Here is a 19,758-nt window from a genome sequence, read left to right as displayed (position 1 = left end):
CCGCACGACTATAAATTCTGGCCTCGCCCTTGTTCGTCGGCAGCCTTTCAGCGTTTCTGCCTGACGATATTCTGTTGCTCGCTCTCGCAGTGCGATATCTCACCTCCGCAGACACCACCCTCTGAGCACACCCACCACTGCTTCCGCTGCCCTCCATGATTGATCCTGTTCTGTCCTCCAACTGCAGCAACGTCACGGTCAGAAGCACCGCCCCTGCCAGCTCTGCCACTTTCAGCAGCAAGGGCCAGTCCGCCTCGACTTCCAAAATGGTCTTTCCAGAGTCGCCCATCGTCGAGCATCTCCGCGTGCTCAACCAGGAGCTGCAGCTCCTCAGAAAGCACGGCTCGCCCAGCCTGAATCAGGTCCAGGACTATGCCATCCGCACCTGGTCCTCCAACTCTGTCTACGACGCATACCTCTCCCACGTCAAACAAGAGCGAGAGAAGGTCGATATCCTCGTCGAAAAGATCTGGGCCGTCTTTGACGAGGTCATTCTTCCCCTTTGGCGCATCGACGACAGCCTGTGAGTTGACGTTGCATCGTCTCGGCCTCGACCCCCATGCTTCATTGACTGTGCATTTGCGATACAGCATCGTAGATCCAGGTTGGCTGTACCCATGAGCGTTCTGCCCCGCCACTCACTCGTGTGCTTTGCCACCATCAGTATGCCGCTCTATGAAGAGCTGTCGAGCATCCGGCTTCAGCTCGAAGCGCTGGGCCACCAGAGTGACTTGGATCCCGATGTGCGCTCCGAGACCCTGCGGCATCTGCAGGAGCGCCTCAACCAGATCGAAAACGAAAACAAGCACGACGGACGATTCAACGTCCCGGCCCAAGACAACTCCATCGCTTCTGTCGGCGCTCGAGCCATTCCAAGCGGACAGGCGATCGTGGCCTCTCTCATCGCCCGCTGTTACCGCCTGTCGCGTATCCTGGTGCTTCAAGACAACTCCAGTATGTCTTTCGCCAATGCTCCTGCTTGATGGGCTGCAGCTTGCTCGTCCCTCTGCCACTGTGCTCTGTGCCCATTATCGCTCTGCATCGGGTCCCGGGCAGCAGATCAAAGCGTGAACAGTCGACACTGATATACTTCCGCTCCGCCAGTATCCCCTTCGCTCGTGCCGATCCAGAAGCGCCTCGAAGTCTCGATTGCATCCCTCAACCAGATCCTCATGGACTACCAGAGCGGCGCATCTGTCGATCCAACAGACCTGTCCCATTTCCAAGAGTTTGTCGACTCCATCGACAGCGTCCGCCAACACGGCCGCTTCGAGGAGCTCGACGGAACAGTGCCCGAGGGCCAGGCAGCCCTTCACGAGCTGCTGGATGAGGCCTACGAGCTGATCCACCAGTGTCTCGTCGCCCAAGAGATGGCCGAGTCCAGCTTCACCGCCGATGTCCAGAGAATCAGCCAGCCCGTCATCGAGCGGCTCGTGGGAATCCGCAACCTCCTCGTCGACCATGCCACTACCGCCGCCAGTGCGGGCTCGGTGGATTCACAGGGCTCTGCCCGCGACTACTCAAGATCGGTCCCCTCCGTCAAGTCGCTCCAGGAGAGCCTCACATCGCTCCGACACACCTACCTGAGCACAGACATGGCCTCGGAGATCGGCGCCGCGTCCCAGCACATTGCCAACCTCCTGCGAGACGCTCTATCCCAGGCCGGCAAGCTCTTTGGGTCGCTCGATCCGCTGGATCCGGCTCTGGCGCCGATCCACGAGGACCTCGTGCACATCCGCACCAGTCTCATGGCCCTGCGAAACCAGCGCAACTCCCGCTGGATCAAGGAGGGGCTCCGCAAAGCCGACAGCGCCGCCTCGGATTTGTCGGCCGACCCCGAGGCATTCAAATCTTGGAACGAGTCGGTCGCTCGGCAAGCCGAGGTCCTCGAGTCCAAGCTGCTCGAAATCGACCAGAGCCGAGTCGATGGACAGTTCCTGAGCCCGGAAGGCGTCGCCGGCCGCGGCCAAGGCATTCTGATCTCGCTGCTGGACGAGTGCTATGTGCTCAGCTTTGAGCTGAGCCGCCGATTCGCTTCAGATGCCTGAGATGCTTGTCATCCTTGAAATGTTTGCCATCCTTGAAATGTTTGTCATCCTTGATATCCTGCGCAACAAATCCTTTGCACGTTGTCTGTGTCGCCTGCACTCGGTCCTGAAAATCGACATAACTTGCATGTCGGAGTCGTTACCGCCGAGTGTGGCTGCATAGCAACTCTGCCATGATTCCAGACGATCGTTGATGCTACTCCCGCCGCCACCACAACCACCACAATACACCACACTGATCCATCACAGCGCCGCGTCATCATCGCCCATCCCTGGCTTTGGTAGCGCTAGCCTGCAGCGATACAACGTGGTTTCACACTCTCGCTGGCCATCCTTGGAGACCAAATGAGACGATCTCGTTGATCAGCACCATCCAATCGCTGTTGCTCCCGAGTGTGCATTTCAGACCGTGGCTTTCTTTGTTTAGGGAAGCTGCCCCAAAGTGACAAATTGCTTAGAGCGACTCGAGAGTGATGCTGTTGCGACTGCCTTTCTTTGCGCTCTTGGTGCCATAAGCGCCTTGGCTTGAACTGCTCTGACCAGCGCTGCTTTGGCGCAGCATCCCAGGCGGAGCAGCCGAGAGTCGCTTGGATCTAGCACCATCCGTTGGCTGAGTGGTAGGTGAGTGCGGCAGCCCGGCAGCCTCGTTGGTCCTGGATGCATCATCTTGGTAGCCGGGAATCGGCAAATCGGCTGCCATAAAGGTGATCGGCGTCGTCGGAAGAGACGAAGGGATATCGCCGATGGATTCCATCGAGCCCTCGGGCGACCTCAGTTCATCGCTTCCAGTCAGCCCAGTGTCGCCCCGCGGCTCGAGCGGTGAGCGGGCCAAGGTTCTGGACTGAACAGTGTCGCGCTCCAGACTTGGCTCTGTCCGTCCGGTCTGGATGGAGAGCAAGGCTGGACCGGAGACGGGGCTGCGTGGGGCACTGCCCAGCGACTCGGCGCTGTCTTGCGACTGTGACCCAGATGCAGTCCTCTGGCTCTTCTGCAGCTTCTCGAGCTGGACCTTGGCGATGCGCGCAGCCATACGAGCACGGTCCAGCTGGGCGTTGAGGTCAGCCTGGTCGCGCAGGCTATGTGCCAACTCTTCTCGGGTCGCTTTGAGGCGGTTATCGTTCAGCTGTGCAGCAGAGAGTCGCGCAACAGAATGGTGTCAGCCCCATCTCATTACAATCAAATCGATGAACGTGTCGAGCATGGATCCGACTAGGCATAACCAAAGTCGGACAATGGCCCCCAGGCCACCAGAAAGAGCACAGAGTCGGCACTGCATCCTGAATGCGAGCTGTCCGTGGACTTGGATGTACCTCGAGCGACTGAGCAAGTTCCCGGACCTTCTGCTCCATCTTGGCCAAGTCGGACTTGAATTTGAGCTCGTCGTCGTCCTTGGCCCGCTGCATCGACAGAATCTGGACTTCCAGCTGCACCCGGATGTTTCTTTCAGCTTCGAGCTGAGTCCGAAGCTTCTCAAGTTCTTCGCTAGCCTCGCCTGCACCGCGCGAGGAGACTGGAAGGGATCTATCGAATTCACCATCGTATCCCAGTCGGATTAGCGCGGACGACGGCATTTGGTGCTGACGAGGTCGGGGGCATGCTATTCGCGGACGAACCTGGATTTGAGGGACTCGGCGAGCAGATTGATTCCATCAGTGCGCACTGTGATAGTCGAGGGTTAAGAGACAAAGGCAGCCGCTGCTTTAGGATGGACATTCAGGTCAAGTGCATATCGGATCGCACTGGCAGCCTGATTTGCAGCGACTCCCGCAACTGCACCATCACAAATACAAGCGGCTACACTCAGAATCTCCGAGCACCTGTTTCGACTTTGGTTTGTAGAGACGCGGCGATGCCACTGATGTTGATGCTCTCGGTGAGACTGCCGATACCCGCGATGCCGGTCTTGAGGAGCTCATTCGCAGCATTGGCCGCATTTGTAGTGCTTGTGGATGGCGCTCGACTGGACGGCACAATAAACGAATATCAGGACATTCATTCTGTCCACATGCATATATACTGCTGGCAACGAGATAGTGCTGACGCCCGACCAAATGGACCGACCCAGCGCACTAACCTCTTGCTTTCCGTAAGCAGCTCCGACGACTCGTCTTTGAGATAGAGATTGAACTCGAGCTGCGTCAGACCCTGCAGCATTCCTGAATGAGGGGAAATGACCCGAAGCGCAGAATTGGTCAGAAAAGGCGCCCAATCGTACGCTATCGAACCCCCCGCATTCGGCGTGAGTGCGATGAATGCTCGGCAGTATGGGTGCTTCACTCCAGGCAGGGGGGGAGGGCTTGCTGGTCAGGTCTGAACCGAGTCGGCGGCTTGTGGTTGCATGCAGGAGATGCACCGACCTATGAGCGGGTCGGCCTTGTCGGGCTGCATCAGGAATGCCCATGGCTCGTACCACGCAGCGAGCACCGTCCGATTCGCAATCAGGGTGTGGATGTGGTCGCCGAGGGTCTGCTGCATCAGCGTCTTTGGCGGGGACAATAGGACTGTTTCGTCAGCCACCGACATGCTGCGTCGCTGCGGCCTCTCGAGCGGGGCCTTTGGACATATGCGAGGTATATGCGAGGTATATGCGGGGCACTCCGGCGGCGCCGAATGCAACTCCAAGAGCCATTTCTCACCAGCCGGATCCAAACTTTGGTGCGCATGCTGGGGTTGGCCTCGGTCATGGTGTTGACGGTGGCCAGGGTTGCTTGGACATCCATCTGCTCGCTCGAGTACTTGCGGAGGGTTTCTTCGATGAAATCCCAGACGGTTCTGGTCCGAAGCCAGCTCCGCTTGGCTGCATTCGGGCAGGGGGAGGGTGGAGAGTCATGGATAAGCGCATGCGACCGATGGCTCATCCGCAGCCATGCATGAAATGGGCGGCAGTCGAGGTCGTTTGGGCTCAACCGTCGTTGGCAGGCTCGCTGCTGTCATTACCCATGAAGCCATGCGAGAAGATTTCCTCCATGGTCGAGCACACCTGGCCAAGATAGACGGTGCCCTCTTCGATCGACTTGTCCGAGGCACCTGGCGGGCGCTCCGTCAACGGGGTTGTCATTGACTCGAGCTCGGGTATCGGGGTCTTGGCGGCATGGTCGATCAGGAGATCGAGGCTGTTCTTGAACTGCGAATAGAGCACCTGGATCTCTTGGGAGGTTGCACGCGAGAGAATGGGGTGCATCGTCGCTGCTGTCGATGGGTTCATTGGGGGCGGATGCGATTTGGCGATGGTGACGGCGACGGCGATGAGGGAGGAGGCGGGCAGATCAGGACAGAAGGCTTTCGGGACACCCTGGGCTGGGGCAATCGACCAGGGCGCCAGGAAAGCGGGCGGCCTTGCCCCCCATCCTCTCATCTCATCCGACACTGCCAGTGCCCCCGGGAGCCGTGCAGGAGCACCAACAGCAATCGAAGCACATCGACAAGCACCAGCCGAACCGCCAAGCGCCGTGGAGAATCGTTGGGCTGTGTTATCGACCAAAGAAACGTTTGCTGCCCGCCATCACACTATCACCACCCGTTGCATCGACACCCGCTGCGAGATGACTCCCGCTCAAGTCGCCCAGGAAATCAAGCTGCTCATCGGCGAGATCAAGCGTCTCGGTACCTGCGATGGTGAGTCTTCATATCGAGCCAGGGTCGATCCGATCCCTGACCACATGGCCGCGAAACTAGTTGCTGGATGTCAGCCGGGGGCTCCCCACCTCACCAGCACTGCTTCGAACGACTGAGCCTTGCGCCTTGGTTCCTTTCGACCTCTCCATCCCTGGCGATCCCTGGTCGGCGCCAGCGTCCGGACAATACTCGGTCAAGTTTGGAGTGATCGTCAAGGACGATCGCTGCGCCAACATCTTCGAGGCCCTCGTCGGCACCCTCAAGGCCGCAAAGAAAGCCAAGGTCGTCAATTATGCAAGCGAGCTTCTCCTGCAGGGTATGTATTGCGCAACTATGGACGCAGCGCAGCATCAATGAAACACCATCAACTGCTTGCAGTTGGCCCAGTGGACTATCAGCATCCCGTCTGGATGGCAGGTTCCACTGGCACTGATGTTCCCCACCCCCGCCCCCACATGTCCAGGTGTCAGCGACCAAGTCGATATTGTTTTGCTGGTTGACGACTACAACCCTTGATTGCGGCACGCATGATATGGCGATACTGCTGCCTGGGGGAGGTCGTCGTTTTGTGTGCGGCTGGCTTGGACCAGCTTTGCCAGGCAATCCAAAGACCCAGCCGAATAGAGCCACCTATGACCCCTTTGGCATCGCGATGCTTGCTTCTCGGCGCTCTCCAGCAACGACCGGAGTAATTGTCTTACTTCTCCGCTCGGGTGCTGCTGCGTTCGTATGACGGGTATGAGCCGTAGCCCTGCGACGACTGTCTCGAGCCGTGGTAGTCTGGCGCAGCCTGATGCTGGTAGTGGTAATCGTGCTGAGATTCGTGCGGATGTTGCGAGCCGGGATGCCTCTGGCGCTGCTGTTGCTGGTAGTAGGCCGAGTACTGCTCGTCGTATTTGCTCGAATCGTGGTGTTGATATCCAGACTGCTGCTGGGAGGACGGCGGCGCCTGGCCTTGAGGCTGCTCGTAATCGCGGTCCGACCGATAGCCAGACGGATGTGCGTCCAGAGGCGGCTCTGAATAACCCGCATATCCGAGTGAGGAGCGGGCATGCTCATCCGGAGCGGCCGCGTATGGAGGCTCAAGGCCGTGGATGCTGTTGTCTGGATAGCCGCCCTCGCCATGGACGCCGGCATGATAGTCATATGGATGCGATGCTACGAGCGGGTCGGCGGGGGCCGATTCCCAGTCTCGCTCGACAAACCGGTCCCATTCGTCCTCGCCGCAGGTGTCCATGAGCCAGGTCTGATGTTCGTGGAGGAGATCGCAGAGGTCGCGCTGGTCGAGGTCAGGCAGCGTCTGCCAGAGCCTCGAGAATTCGATCGCATGGCCCGAGCTGTTCCGCATGTCGATGTCGTTGGTGGACTGCAGCCAATATGCCTCTCGATTCCGCTTGTGCTGTTGCCGTTCCGACGACGGACAAAGTCAGCCAGGCGGTCAGAGTCTCCCGCGAAGGCTCCTGCTCGCGGCTGCAGTTGCGGTTGCTTGAAGCCTGGAGCAAAAGGTCTCGAGGAGTCGGCTGCAGCTTACCTGCTCTCGCTCAGTCTCAATCTTGTCCTGGATCTTCTTGACATGTAGGCCCATGACGACGTTGGGATCGTGATGGGGATCGGAGGAGCGCCTCTCGGCAGCGACACCCTGCTCATCGCTGCGAGCGGGACAAATGACTGTTAGAATCCACTGCAGCCCGCCGATTCGTTGTCGGCTCATCCACGAAGGAAGGCAGGGCCGCAGGGCCATATCCTCCCGCCTCTCGCCTCCTCCAAGACCCCCCATAACAGAATCCTACATGACGCCCTGGAAAGGCTCCAACCGCTCTTCGGCAGCGGTGACAGACTTGGTCGGGACAAAACCTTCTTTGGCCCACTTTTTCAGGATCTTTTTGACAAACCGCACGCCGTTGGATGAGACATCGTTGCTGGGGATCGTCAGCCGAAAGAGCTCCTCGAAATTCTCGGCAATGTGGGACTTGAATAAGGTGGTGCGATCGCACACATAGTCGAGCAGGATCATGATCCTCCATCGCTGGATGGGCTGGGACCAAGCATGCGGATGAGTGGTCCGGGGGTCGGCGTCGACATGGATTGGGTGCGAGAAGGGTCGACGGCTCTGCTGCGATCAAGTGTCGATCTGTCCATCTGGGAGAGCCCGCTTGCTCACCTGGATCACGTCCAGCCGCTCAAGCAGCAGCTCAAAGAGGGTTTCGTGGTGCCATTCGCCGTAGAAGCACATAAAGTACGAGGTGTCGATGATGGTTTCTTTCTTGGCACGGCGAGCAATGTCCAGCAGTCGCTCGCCCAGCTGCTTGAAGACATAGAACGAGTCGAGGTCGGGATCGAACGACGGCGGTGGCATGGGGCGGATGAGTGGATGTGAGTGGGTGGATGCACTGGCTACCCAGACGATCGATCGATCGTGCACGATGAATGGGCAAGTCGGGTTGGGCCGATCGCCCTTTGCGCACGCCTGGGTGATAAGGACCAGAAGCCGCCGCGTCCCAACAGGCACCTCGGCGGGTTGCTTGGGCGCCACGCTGACGCTGCGATTCAGGGCGGGGCAGTATCGCAGTGCAGCGTCGCAGAAAATCGAGGGTGCGATGGACGGCCATGATGGATTATAGTCAAGGCAAGGTGTCCTGTTTCAAAATGGGTACGCTGCTATATTATCCCTATGAGAGATGATCCAATTTAAGGGAACATGGGAGAGAGACACCAAAGTGAAGGACACCAAAGTGAGATGCCAGATAGACACCGGAGCGACGCTGTCAGCTCCAGCATGCGTTGCTCAGCCGCCTCAGCGACCCTGGACAGCCGTCGAGCGCTTGAAGGTGCCGTGGAACTGCGAGTAGCGGTAGCGGCGAGTTCTGCGCTGGCCGCCTTCTCGGTCTTGCTCCGCAGAGTCGGACTGGCCGCGGATCGGTCGTTCGCGGGTGTTGGACTTGCTGCGGGACATGCTCTGGCCGCGATGAGGGAGTGTGCCTTGGCGAGTCACCGAGCCTGTGTTCGGGGTGCCGGCGCGGCTGGTGGAGCGAGCAGAGCCGCGAATGGTGCCGGCTCGGTCGTCTCGGCCAAGCGTCGCCTTGCCGTCGGTGTTCTTGCGGGCCGGGATGACGGGGGCCTTCGGGGTGACTTCGGACGATGGCCAGCCCTGCCAGACAGTGCCGGCCTCGATAATGTCGCCACTGATGACGAGGGTGTGCTCGAGGAGGGTCGAGTCCTCCTCCATTTCGGCACCCGAGAGCAGGCGCGAGTAGGCCCGGAGCACGGCGCCGCTGCCGATGACCAGCGGGTTGAGCGCAAACTGGCCCTTGCTGTTGATGTGGCACACGACACTGGCCCGGTCGAGGGCAACGTCGTCTCCAAAGGTCGTCAGGTCGGGCTCGGTCATCATGGGATCGCCGCCGGTCGGGTACAGACACACACGCTTGCCGACCTTGGCGCCGAGAGCCCGGAAAAAGGCAACAATGTACCAGGAGCCGCGGATGCGATCGAGGAGGCCGTGGCGGATCGACTGTGCTCCCAGCATGATCTGCCAGCGCTGGCAGTACGAGGACAGGTCCCAGTCGTAGCGGCCGACCTTGCGTCTGCCCATGGTCATCCACTTCATGGCGATGGTGATGAACAGGGCGCCGAAGCTGAGGACCTGGAAGGTGCCCGTCGCGGTGGCAAAGAAGAACAGCGGCCAAAAGTACGACAGGTAGGTGATGTTGTTGCCGAACCAGTTGTGCATGACCGCGATGCGGCCGATCATGGCGGCGCCGGTGATGCCCATCGTCCAGTAGCAGCCCGTGAAGGCCTCGAAGAAGGTGCTGTAGAGGATGCAGATGGCCTCGGGCAGGACGAAAAAGTTGGCCGTGCCCATATAGAAGGCGCGGGCGAATGGGGTGCGGGTGTCTTGGGAGCGGGCGGCAACCGGGTCGCCGGCGTCCCAGAGAGTGGCGCCGCCGTTCTTGGAGCCGATCCAGATCGATCCGTCCGGATAGTACGTGAAGGCCTTGCCGAGACCGCCCGATCCCATGACGCAGTTACGGCCGATGGTGCAGCCCGGCAGCAGCACACAGCGATCGGCCAACATGGCGCCCGAGCGGATGATGATCTTGGCGCTCTGGAAGTGGTCCGAGTTGGCAATGTGCGAGCGGGAGCCAAAGACGACGTCGTTGCCGACCTCAAACAGATCAAACTCATAGACCTTGACGGGCGTGCCCGGCCAGTAGATGCGCTTGCCGACGCGGGAGCCCAGGGCGCGGTAGATGATGCTAGTGAGCTCGTAGTGCTTGCCGATCAGGGCCGAGACGCCGCGGAAGGTGCCGTCGCCGAGCAGCTCCTCCATGAGCCAGTAGCGCAGCAGGTTGAGCTGGGTGATCTTGCGCGGCCCGGCCTTGAACTTGCCGATAAAGACACGCTTGATGACGATGCAGCATAGCAGGCCAACGATCGGGCTGAGAACTTGGTTGCAGCACACGGCAGCCATGTGGAGACCCACACGGGCCGGGTTGCCGAAAAAGAGCAGGATCTCGGCAAAGGATGTGGTCAGGGAGTTATCGGGAGTGAAGGGAACTTGGGCGATACGGTTGAGCACAAACATCCACGGCATCGAGGATATGAACCACACGAGGAAGAGGATGGGATAGCCGAGCAGGGCCTTGACGAAAAGGTTGGGCGAGGGCGCTGTCGTTCGGCAAAGGGGCGTGTACTTTGTCGAGGCATCCTCCAGCTCGTACGAGGACGACAGGGGCGGGAAGACGGTGTTGTTTGGCACGGTGGCGCCAGGGGCAATGACGGTGCTGACGTTGACGACGCAGTAGTGGCCGATCCGGATGGGCATCAGCACCATCTTGCCGGTCTCCATGGTGAAGGGGCGGACACGGCTCGTGTCAAAGGCACAGCCATGGCCGATGCGAACGAGGTCAAACTCGCGGATGTTGGTCATGGAGTCGATGTGCACGTTCTTGCCGATGGAGGCACCCATCAACCGCAAGTAGAGAACACGGCTAAAGTTGGTGCCGCCAAAGATGCCGTGGCCGCACAGGTTGAGCACCTGGTCGACCCACCACCAGCGCAGGTAATAGGAGCCCCAGAGAGGGTAGCTGTGTCGGAGAGAGATGGCGGATCAGAAAGAAGTACTTGTCAGCGAGCGGCGCAATTGATCACAGACCAGAAGGGAATCGCGATGAAGCACGGTGTGACCCTAGACACGATAGGGTGAGGGGGAAGCAAAACGCACCTGCCGGCCTTGTAGCGACCGATGATGATCCACTTGGTGAGGATACCCAGGATGGGCAGAATCGTCCAGAACGACAGCTTGGTGCCAATCAGCGACAGGATGACCATGAGCGTGCGGATGGCCGGGGTACGGCGCTGATCGAAAAAGATGCCATAGATGAACTCGAGCAGCTTGAGGCCGTAGGCGAACGTGATCCACTGGAGGACGACCTTGCACGGGCCGAAGAAAAAGGGCAGGGCCTGGATAAAGAGGGTCACGGGCGCCACAGACGACTTTGCCGGGCTGGGCTTGCGAGGGCGGGGCGGGCGGTTCTTGGCGGCGCCCATCTCGGACTCTTCCATAACAAAGTCGGCAGGGAGCATCTCGGAGATCAAGCCGGCAATCTGCTCGACCGTGCGGCTCTGGAAGAACATCATGGCGGCGATGGTGACATCGAAGCGTTTTCTGAACAGCCAAAGAATGCGTGGCGATACAGTCAATATGGCGAACTGAAACGACCAGGAGTTGCTGGACGGTGAGGGGCTTACCTGATCAACGAGGCAAGTCGACCGGCTGTCAGCGAATTGCCACCCAACTCGAAAAAGTCGTCGCCGGCGCCAGGGATGTGGTCGAGCTCAAGCGCTTCCTTGAAGATCTGGGCGACCATCTTCTGCATCGGGGGCATGCCTTCCGAGTCGCCGCCCTTGGCGCTGCCCATCTTCTCGAGGGCGTCATAGTCCAGTTCTCCATCAGAGAAGCGCGGCAGCTTGGGCATGAAGATGGCCTTCTTGGGATGCTCATAGTCGTGGATGCGGCCGTCCATGTGCTTCTTGATGCTGGCCTGATCGAGTCCGGTGTACGAAGTGCCGATGTAGAGGTTGATGGAGCCGTCCGGGTTGGGCAGGACAGCGGCCTCTTTGACATCTGGGTGCTTCTCGGCCAGGCGCTTGACTCGCTCCTCGTTGATGATGACGAGGCGCGATGGGATGGGCTCCTTGATGCTGGCGGTGACGGGAGGGGCATGTGCTTCAAAGAGACGGTCGTACATAGGGGTCTTGTCTGTCATCTCCTTGATGCCAAGGCGGGTTGCCAGGCCAATACGGAGGGGCTTGTTGCCTTGGTTCTTGGGCAGTTTGTCCATATAGCAGATGGCCTGGGGCCACTTGGAGGGGTGGAGGGTCTTTGAAACAAAGCTAGGCACACACAGGAAGGGTGCGGTCAGCGACGGTATACTCCGAGAAGCCGGAGCCGGTGGCCACGGATATCAGGGCAATACGAAACGCTGACAGGCAGCGACCCGCGAGCCAGACAAACGAGGCATGGGCAAGCGCCACCATTCAGCAGTGCACTCGATAGAACCACCCAGCGGTGCGCTCAGTCAGCGAGACATACTTTTGCAGTTCCTTGAGATCGACTCGCGGGGCACCGGGCTCAGAGACGATGACAACACCGATGGTCTCCTGCAACACATCGTGGGCAATGGAGTAGGCCAGGGTCTGCTGGACTCGCGGATGGGCGACGACGGCATCCTCGATCTCGACGGGCGAGATAATCTCACCGCCACGGTTGATGACTTCCTTTGAGCGGCCAGTGATGACTGGAAAAGAGACAATGGTGGGAATGCGAGAGTGAGGAAAATGACAAAATCAAGAGACGGACGGGCGCTGCAGACTACCAAGGCGATTCAGATTGGATCCTCTAGCCAGCAGCAGCAGCTTTCGTTGAGGGAATCAAATGGCACCAGACACTCACAAAGATATCCTTCCTTGTCCATGTATCCCATATCGCCCGTGTCGAAGAAGCCCTCCTTGTTGAAGGCTTTCTTGGTGGCAGCCTCGTCGCCTTCATAGCCGCCAAAGCAGGGCACGCCGCGGAGACCAATGTTGCCAATCTGACCAAGAGGCATGCGGTCTCCGTTGCCGTCAAAGATGGCGATTTCGGGACCTGGGCGAGAAAGTGCGGGTGAGTTGGGAATGAGAGGATGACAGAGTTCCAAAGAGATTCAGTGGGATGCAATGAGATGCAATGAGATTCAGTGGGATCCAATGGGATCCAGTGATCATGGACGACAGCACAGCATGCTGGTGCTGCTGCCACAGAGTGGTGAATCAGTGGGACTCACTTACCCACAGAAATACCGGATGTGCCGGGCCGGTCGAGCTTGTAGTTCAGCGGGGGCGTGGTGGCGGGCATGCATTCTGTCATACCGTAGGACGGCAGGACAGTGCACCCAAAGTACTCACGCAGCTCGACAGCGAGCGACGGCAGCAGACCGCCGCCGGCATTGCAGATCATGCGAATGGAAGTGGGCACCTTCTTGGCACCGGTAAAGCGCTGCCGACCCTCCTGCAGGATGGCGTGGTGCATGGTGGGGACGGCGAAATACCACGTCGGAGTCACCTGCGAGTTCTCCATGATGTCCCAAAAGACGACCGGGTCGAAGCCCTTGGTCATGATGACGCACGATCGGCTCAGGATGACGGCAAGACAGTTACGGACGATGCCGCCGACGTGGTACATGGGCATCATGTTGAGATTGACCTCTCCCTCCTGTCGGACGACACAACGAGACAGCGCGTGAGAATTGGGTGGCCAGACGATGGCGACAGAATGAGCGAGCACGATGTCCCAAGCTGGGAGAAAAGAATGCAGCGCGGAGGAAGGCAGCGAGGAGGAATGCCAAGGTGCTTGTCTGGCATCATGTGCGTACCTTCAGGCCCCACGATCGAGCGACGCACATGGCGCCGACCAGGAGCGTGCGCAGGGTATAGGGCACCGTTTTCTTGTTGCCACTGGTTCCGGAGGTACGGAGAAGCATGGCCTCGTCCTCGGGAGCCGAGTACTCGTGTCGCATCGAATAGGCCCTCGATCTCCGGTTGTCCTTGGGCGGTTCCTGGCGCTGGCGGCAGCTTTGAATCGAAAACAGACCAGCTGTTAGGGAATCGGGGGTGAGGAGGAAGACAGGGATGCCCAGGCCTTCGAGACGGTTGACGACGGGATCCTGGAAGCGACAGAGCAGGGCCGAATGGAGGTGAGTGACACCCGAGAGCAGCATCGAGAACATCGAGAACAGCATCGAGAATAGGGCAGTCGAATGTGCTGGCTGCAGCGACAATGCCAAGCCGGTGGTGCAATGGCCGACCGACACACCGCGCACAGGGTTCCAGAGCGAACCGAGGCACAGAACAGCCATCCGCGAACCAGCCAGCCCGGCTTGCACAAAAGCACCAGCCCCCCGACGACACCGAACATGGTATCGAGATACGCACCTCGGCCATGGAGACGGGCAGAATCATGCATTTCGCCTTCAAGCTCTTGAGCTCGACCTCGAATTCTTCGGCCGTCAGGCTGACACTGAGCGGCACGGCCGTGCAGTAGGTCATGAGGGTGATGAGGCAGACAGCCAGCTCGGGGCTGTCGGGCAAGGCAATGCCGACTCGCAGGTTGGGCTTGGGCTTGATGGGCCCGATGGGGCAGCCCATGATGAAGGACTTGAGGGCCGAGTGGGTGAGCAGCGATCGAGAGTCGGTGGAGGCGACGGCTGGGGCCTTGGATTCGTGCAGAAGGTCAACGACACAGTCGTAGTCCATCGACGCCTCGATCTCTTTGGCAGGGTAGGACATCTTGGCGCAGAGTCGAAGATGGTGAGTTGTAGTGGGCAGTCTATAGGGGAGTGGGCCGTGGGCGAGACGAGGCTCGGTGCTTGCTTGCTGCAGAGCCTGGGGAGACGTTCAGACCGAGATGGATCCGGGGTGGGATTCGGGGCGGGACTGAGGCACTTGTTGCGAAAGTCCAGCGCGAGTGTCGAGTTCCCAGGCGGTGTGGTGCGTCACGATTCCAGCGCAAGTCGCAGGATTCCAGCACAGGCCGCGGGATCCAAGCAAGAGAGAAGGTCCTGGGGCGAAAGAAGACCACGGAGCAGGCGATGGCCGGGGCGATAGAGGGGTCGATATAGCAGACGCCGGTGGAGGAGCGCCCAGCGACAAGCAGACGACAAGCAAACGACAAGCCAAAGGCAAGCAGACGACAGCAACTGCAGCAAAGGTAAGGGAGGCCCTTGTGCCGGACACCTTTTCTCTTCTGGCCAGCGCCGAACCTTGGAGGGCCTTGAGGATGTGCTTCAGGGCGCCGGGCGTATTTAAAGCCAGCGTCGGGGGTGAGACAGGGGAGGGCCGCGGGCGACAAAGGGCAACGCGGGGAAACACGGCAGCGAAAAGAAAAGAGGGCGCGAGGCGCCTTGTTGGCGGGGGCGTGCACCGACAGACAGGCGCCACGCAGTTTGTGTGCTGTGCCACGCAGTCTGTGTGAGGCTGCGCGCAGCCTTGAAGGGGGGGGACAGGGCGCTGAGTCAAATTTGCACAGTGGCTGTGGCCGTTGTCTGCGGCGGCATTGTTACTGTTGAGTGTGTTGTTGTGTCTGCCATTCTAGATCCGCATCGATGGACTGGTCGCTGGACTTGCTGCTTGCCCGACTCGAGCCATCGCCATCGCTTCGTTCCATCGATCTGCACTCGCTCCATCGACCCCCACTCCATCTGCACCCGCTTCGACGTGCACTCGCGCAGTACTGAGCCTTGAAGGGGTGCAGCCGCGCTTGGTCGTCCTTTGTTCAGGCACGAGCGCCACCTGCCACCCCTCCGCAACGCCGGCTCGTGACTCCCTTGTTCCCTCCCCCCACTGCCACCCGCGTCTTCCCGATCGCGAACGATCTCGTCCTTCCGGCTGGGCCTGCTTGTCCATGTGCATGGCCATGACAACCATTGCGCAGTGCATGGCTTCTGCCCCTGTCCTCCTTGGTCGCTGGCAATCTCGCGCTGGCGCGATCTGTGCCGCCCACCTGCCCAGCCGCGGCAGCAAGTACATCTCGATCCACCCCTGTCCCGCTGCTCTCATGGCACTGCCCAAGCACTGCCCAAGCACTGCCCAAGCACTGCCCAGGCACTGAGGCAGTTCCCTTCTCTTTCTTTTTTTCGGCAGCAACGGGGTGGGTGTGGCGGCCCCACCCGCTCTCTGGCGGCTGACTGGCTGACTGGTGGCCCAAGAGATTCTGCTCGCCATCGCCCGTCTTGCATTGCTCGCACCGACGCCTTTCTCGTGCGGCCGGGGGTGGCCGCTCGGCAGGTGGCACGCCCAGACCATCGCCATGTGACAGGTCCGGTCTGGTCACCAGCAGCCCAGCGGCGGCAAACTCAAATCACCGCTGTGCGAGGATCTCGTTCTGGCACACATCTCCGAGGCCAGACGCCTCGCCCCATCAGCATAATTCCTCCGGCGGCTCATTTGCTCTCACACAAACACGTTTCTCACTCCGCTTCATCGGCCGCTCCCACGGCCAATTTGCCTCGCCAGTCGCGGGGTCTTTCCCCCAGCAGATCCAGGTATCTCGACTGGTTCGCTGCGAACCTTGTGGCGCCGTTCACGAGGGCTGGTCAGCCGGGTCATCAGAAGGACGGCTGTCGAAGATTCGATGGGCGAGTCAGACCCCCCCCTCAACATAGTGTATTGAGACGATGATAGATTGTGTGCTGGATCAGTTGATAAGAACGGCGCAAATGAAAAAAAGGACGGAAAGACAGAGACGGATAGAACGCAAAGAATGGCGCCGACGGTGGTCCAGCGCCCACCAGTCATCCAGGTTTCCCGGGTATCCTTTCTGGGCCAGGTGGGCCAGGTGGGTCCGGCTATCGCCTGGATGGGCCAAGCTCGGGAAACGGCCTGTGCTTTGTCGCGGCGCATCAAGTGTGTCCAGGATGCAGCCTGGACGGACGACATCGACATCGACATCGACATCGACATCGACATCGACATCGACATCGATATCAACCGCATCCCGGGAGTGGGTTGCGCTGCAGCTTCAGTGCGACCCTCATCGCATCTTGAGAGCGGCATCAACCATATTGTCGAAGTGGACTCGCCATTGCAGCTCGGGCCTGCTGCATCCATCCGTTCGATAGCATACCAACCGCCGCATCCGGGGAAACGGTCAGTCCCCACCCGGGTTCCCAGAGCCGGCCCTTGGCCAGTCCGCGCCAGGAAGCGCTGACACCAGGTCAGCACATGTGATGGCTCAGACCGCCACGGCCGAGCCGCAAAGGTGGCGCGTCCTCTGCATTCGACTCTGGGGGGCGCTGACTGAGCGGGCCCTTGGTCGCAGCCACCACGGCTACAGCGACATCTTGAGGCCCTCGTCGCTGATGTTATCGTCGTTGTCGTCTTCGAACTGCTGTTCCGAGATGGCGTTGATCAGACGCTTGAGCAGCACCCTCTTGCGAAGGCTAAAGTTGTTGCGGGGGGAGAACAGCAAGCGATCTGGCAGAGGCAAGGAGAGACTCGATGAGCCAGTGCAGACCGGGGCCTTTCCCGTGTTGATTGAGCGTGGGGGAAAGAGACACACCAACCTAGAAGAGTGGGCCCCCAAAGACTAAGCACCAACCGAGGCGGACGAGCGGGGGGGGGCACCAATACGCGCCGCCATCGCCATGGGCACGGCCAAAGCGGTGATGGGGAGGCACGGCGAGCCCCCCGCGCCACACCCGAGTTTAGGCGGCTTTCGGCACATGTCGCGGCACATGTCGGTGCCCCCCCCCTGCCATCTCCAGAGACGCGATGGTCGCCATCGTCACTGCCATCGTCGCCATCACCAGCACACCAATCGTGCCATCTCCGATATTCGCCCAGATAAGCCGCAAGCCGCCCAACCAGCCGCCCTTCCACCCCAGTCACACGCCGAGCACAAGCGTCTCCCTGTCATCGCTCCGTCTCTCGAACTTACTCTGGATCTGCTTGATGTTCTTGCGCTCTGCAAACAGCTCGTTGAGCCGCCCATCGAGCCGCTGCAGCTCCGACTGCAAAATGAACAAATCCGACTGCGCGACCCGCTCCTCGGCGTCGATCAGGTCGTACTTGAGACTGAGAGCCAATCGCTTGCGGGTCTTGAAGAGGCCGCGCTGGTAATACTCCAGGGCCTCATCCGGGTCACTTTCAGCTCTGTTGCGGTCGTTGCTTTTGTTGGTGTTGACGCTGTTATTTACATTGTTGTTGACGTTGTTGTTGACGTTGTTGTTGTTGGCATTCAGACTGGCGATACCTCGTTTCTTCTCGTGTGTGCTTGAAGGTGCCATGCGTGGGACTGCAGCATCCATAGTAGTATCCATGGCATCTATAGCATCCATGGCATCCATGACATTCATGGCATTTGTGGCATCCATAGCATCCGCAACATCGGTGTCGGTATCAGCATCAGCATCAGCATCGACATCAACTACGCTGGCATTGCTGGCAGGATCCATCTTCACGCTGCGTTTTTCGGCAAACAAGCCGAGCAACGGCAGGCGTGGCAGGGCGGATATCAGCGTGGCCGATGCAAGCGAAAACGGGACTGCCACAGCGCTGGACCGCGATCCAGACGACGGTGCAGGGCTCTCGGGACGCGGAGACGGTTGGGCATCCCGGGCCGACGGCATCAGAAACGCGACCAAGTTCGGCATCGACGAGGAGGTGTGCAGCTTGGTCGGAGTCGCCTGACTTGGACTCTTGAGGTGTTCCTGGCGCGTCTTGATGGTGTGGAGATCGACAATCTCCTCGACCATGTCGCCAATCTGGTGCGAGAGCTGATGGCGAGCATGCAGTGCCTGACGGATGGTTTCGTTGAGGTCGAGAATGCGATAGACCGGGCCCCGATGAAGCTTTCGCGGCTGGGTCGCTCCAGCACCGGTGCTTGCCGACGACGGCACGGATGTGCCCGATGATGCAGAAGATGGTGTGGACGCGCTCGATGATACAGATGGTAACTCGGGTTTGCTCGATGACGCCGGTTGCGACTGGCATGAAGACTCTTGTGATGAGTGGGCAGCTTTGTCAAGGACAGGAGATGAGGCCATGGAAGCCAAAGACGGGGGCGTTGCTGACAACACCGGCGATACTGGCGACACTGGCGATGCCGGCGAGGTGGGCGAGGTGGGCGAGACTGGGGAGGATGGCGAAAGCGGCGGCGATATCGGGGAGGCCGGGGGCGAAGTGGGTGTGGAAGGTGGAGACGATGAGGCTCTTTTGGGGCCATGGGGCTCTGGAGTGCTCTCTGACGGAACTCTGAATGACACCGATCGCCGCCTCGTCACGGGCTTCTCGGTCTGAAGAGGAGAAGGCGAAGAAGGAGGGGAAGGAGGAGGAAGAGGAAGAGACACTCGTTCCTCGGGCAGAGTCGGGCTTGGGGAGCGGGTGCGACGAGGCTCGGGCGACCTTCGTCCGGACTCGGCGTTCAGCAGGATCGACGGGAAGGTATCGAAGCTCTTGGACGGATGAACCCTGGGCGACGGGAGGAGCGGACCGAACGACGAGGTGTCGTGTTGGCCAAGCTTGAGGCTCCGGACGCGACTCTTGCGCATCTCGCCGTCCCGCATCAAAGGCGGGTCGGGGACCCACGAGGAGCGCAGCGGCGAATGGGCAAAGGTCGGATAGGTTGTCTGGGTCATGTTGGGGAGCGAGGCGGTGGTCGAGTGTCAGGTCGAGTGTCGGGTCGAATCAGGGAAGAGTCAGGGAGAGTGTGCTTAGGTAGATAGGATGGGGTTCTTGCAGCGATATATGAGCGAACGGCTCTACGTGATGGGCGAGAGAGGGGAAGAAAGAGAGCGAGCAGGAAAGATGCGGATGGGCGGATGGGCGGACTGAGACGAAAGCAGGTGGGAAATGGATATGACTGGACTGAGGTTTGAGTCGATGATGGGATTGCCTGTGCTTGCTGTGTGCTGTCGCTGCTGGATATCACGCTGACAGCCGAACTTGGATGAGTGGGAGCGAGGGTTCAAATGGGTGGGTGGGTGGAGAAGCGGCAGGACGAGGCGACAGCCCAGCAGAGACGGACAGACGGCCGCGGCAGCGATGGACGACGGCAAGA

The 19,758-nt window shown here is 59.9% G+C and overlaps 6 protein-coding genes across 6 annotated transcripts; 2 read left to right on the top strand and 4 right to left on the bottom strand.

Annotated features, from left to right (window-relative positions):
• The first annotated feature begins 64 nt into the window (after positions 1–64).
• BJ171DRAFT_121883 (uncharacterized protein) lies at positions 65–2,290 on the top strand. The gene is made up of 3 exons (XM_053105564.1): positions 65–523; positions 665–954; positions 1,105–2,290. The coding sequence occupies exons 1-3, from the start codon at positions 156–158 to the stop codon at positions 2,046–2,048; spliced, it is 1,602 nt and encodes a 533-aa protein (XP_052966340.1). The 5' UTR covers positions 65–155; the 3' UTR covers positions 2,049–2,290.
• Positions 2,291–2,444: 154 nt separating this feature from the next.
• BJ171DRAFT_506791 (uncharacterized protein) lies at positions 2,445–5,367 on the bottom strand. Its single transcript, XM_053111155.1, has 8 exons — positions 4,986–5,367; positions 4,685–4,845; positions 4,406–4,529; positions 4,123–4,204; positions 3,866–4,008; positions 3,662–3,707; positions 3,359–3,569; positions 2,445–3,171 (listed from the first exon to the last, which is right to left on the bottom strand). The coding sequence occupies exons 1-8, from the start codon at positions 5,251–5,253 to the stop codon at positions 2,503–2,505; spliced, it is 1,704 nt and encodes a 567-aa protein (XP_052966339.1). The 5' UTR covers positions 5,254–5,367; the 3' UTR covers positions 2,445–2,502.
• Positions 5,368–5,590: 223 nt separating this feature from the next.
• Positions 5,591–6,179, top strand: BJ171DRAFT_424402 (costars family protein; the record flags this gene model as incomplete). The annotated part of the gene is made up of 3 exons (XM_053107666.1): positions 5,591–5,663; positions 5,839–5,979; positions 6,127–6,179. 3 exons carry the CDS (start codon positions 5,591–5,593, stop codon positions 6,177–6,179), a joined length of 267 nt encoding a protein of 88 aa, XP_052966338.1.
• Positions 5,959–8,150, bottom strand: BJ171DRAFT_506787 (uncharacterized protein). The gene is made up of 4 exons (XM_053111154.1): positions 7,825–8,150; positions 7,454–7,698; positions 7,195–7,312; positions 5,959–7,062 (listed from the first exon to the last, which is right to left on the bottom strand). The coding sequence occupies exons 1-4, from the start codon at positions 8,017–8,019 to the stop codon at positions 6,361–6,363; spliced, it is 1,260 nt and encodes a 419-aa protein (XP_052966337.1). The 5' UTR covers positions 8,020–8,150; the 3' UTR covers positions 5,959–6,360.
• Positions 8,151–8,297: 147 nt separating this feature from the next.
• Positions 8,298–14,596, bottom strand: BJ171DRAFT_459609 (uncharacterized protein). The gene is made up of 8 exons (XM_053108421.1): positions 14,151–14,596; positions 13,577–13,867; positions 12,993–13,416; positions 12,619–12,810; positions 12,259–12,463; positions 11,415–12,059; positions 10,888–11,331; positions 8,298–10,750 (listed from the first exon to the last, which is right to left on the bottom strand). The coding sequence occupies exons 1-8, from the start codon at positions 14,487–14,489 to the stop codon at positions 8,458–8,460; spliced, it is 4,833 nt and encodes a 1,610-aa protein (XP_052966336.1). The 5' UTR covers positions 14,490–14,596; the 3' UTR covers positions 8,298–8,457.
• Positions 14,597–16,918: 2,322 nt separating this feature from the next.
• On the bottom strand, positions 16,919–19,480 carry BJ171DRAFT_121822 (uncharacterized protein). The gene is made up of 2 exons (XM_053105563.1): positions 17,638–19,480; positions 16,919–17,174 (listed from the first exon to the last, which is right to left on the bottom strand). Exons 1-2 carry the CDS (start codon positions 19,334–19,336, stop codon positions 17,029–17,031), a joined length of 1,845 nt encoding a protein of 614 aa, XP_052966335.1. The 5' UTR covers positions 19,337–19,480; the 3' UTR covers positions 16,919–17,028.
• Positions 19,481–19,758: the final 278 nt, after the last annotated feature.

The sequence above is a fragment of the Polychytrium aggregatum genome (assembly GCF_025602895.1).
Source record: "Polychytrium aggregatum strain JEL109 chromosome Unknown BJ171scaffold_20, whole genome shotgun sequence".
Taxonomy (NCBI): Eukaryota; Fungi; Chytridiomycota; class Chytridiomycetes; order Polychytriales; genus Polychytrium; species Polychytrium aggregatum.
Note: the sequence above shows the minus strand (reverse complement) of the source record. Positions and strands in the feature narration are given on the sequence as shown.

What these genes read in the sequence shown, in the direction of transcription:
- BJ171DRAFT_121822 (XM_053105563.1), bottom strand. Translation starts at nt 19,336, where the DNA reads ATGACCCAGACAACCTATCCGACCTTTGCCCATTCGCCGCTGCGCTCC. An exon ending in GAACATCAAGCAGATCCAGA is followed by an intron (nt 17,175 to 17,637) that starts GTAAGTTCGAGA and finishes TGCCTCTGCCAG; the next exon opens with ATCGCTTGCTGTTCTCCCCC.
- BJ171DRAFT_121883 (XM_053105564.1), top strand. Translation starts at nt 156, where the DNA reads ATGATTGATCCTGTTCTGTCCTCCAACTGCAGCAACGTCACGGTCAGA. An exon ending in TGGCGCATCGACGACAGCCT is followed by an intron (nt 524 to 664) that starts GTGAGTTGACGT and finishes TGCCACCATCAG; the next exon opens with TATGCCGCTCTATGAAGAGC. An exon ending in GGTGCTTCAAGACAACTCCA is followed by an intron (nt 955 to 1,104) that starts GTATGTCTTTCG and finishes CCGCTCCGCCAG; the next exon opens with TATCCCCTTCGCTCGTGCCG.
- BJ171DRAFT_459609 (XM_053108421.1), bottom strand. Translation starts at nt 14,489, where the DNA reads ATGTCCTACCCTGCCAAAGAGATCGAGGCGTCGATGGACTACGACTGT. An exon ending in CACATCCGGTATTTCTGTGG is followed by an intron (nt 12,811 to 12,992) that starts GTAAGTGAGTCC and finishes TTTCTCGCCCAG; the next exon opens with GTCCCGAAATCGCCATCTTT. An exon ending in GGTCGCTACAAGGCCGGCAG is followed by an intron (nt 10,751 to 10,887) that starts GTGCGTTTTGCT and finishes TCTCCGACACAG; the next exon opens with CTACCCTCTCTGGGGCTCCT.
- BJ171DRAFT_506791 (XM_053111155.1), bottom strand. Translation starts at nt 5,253, where the DNA reads ATGAACCCATCGACAGCAGCGACGATGCACCCCATTCTCTCGCGTGCA. An exon ending in CTTCTCGCATGGCTTCATGG is followed by an intron (nt 4,846 to 4,985) that starts GTAATGACAGCA and finishes GCCCGAATGCAG; the next exon opens with CCAAGCGGAGCTGGCTTCGG. An exon ending in GCCGAGTCCCTCAAATCCAG is followed by an intron (nt 3,570 to 3,661) that starts GTTCGTCCGCGA and finishes TGAATTCGATAG; the next exon opens with ATCCCTTCCAGTCTCCTCGC.
- BJ171DRAFT_506787 (XM_053111154.1), bottom strand. Translation starts at nt 8,019, where the DNA reads ATGCCACCGCCGTCGTTCGATCCCGACCTCGACTCGTTCTATGTCTTC. An exon ending in AGCGGCTGGACGTGATCCAG is followed by an intron (nt 7,699 to 7,824) that starts GTGAGCAAGCGG and finishes GCTTGGTCCCAG; the next exon opens with CCCATCCAGCGATGGAGGAT. An exon ending in TTGAGACTGAGCGAGAGCAG is followed by an intron (nt 7,063 to 7,194) that starts GTAAGCTGCAGC and finishes GAACGGCAACAG; the next exon opens with CACAAGCGGAATCGAGAGGC.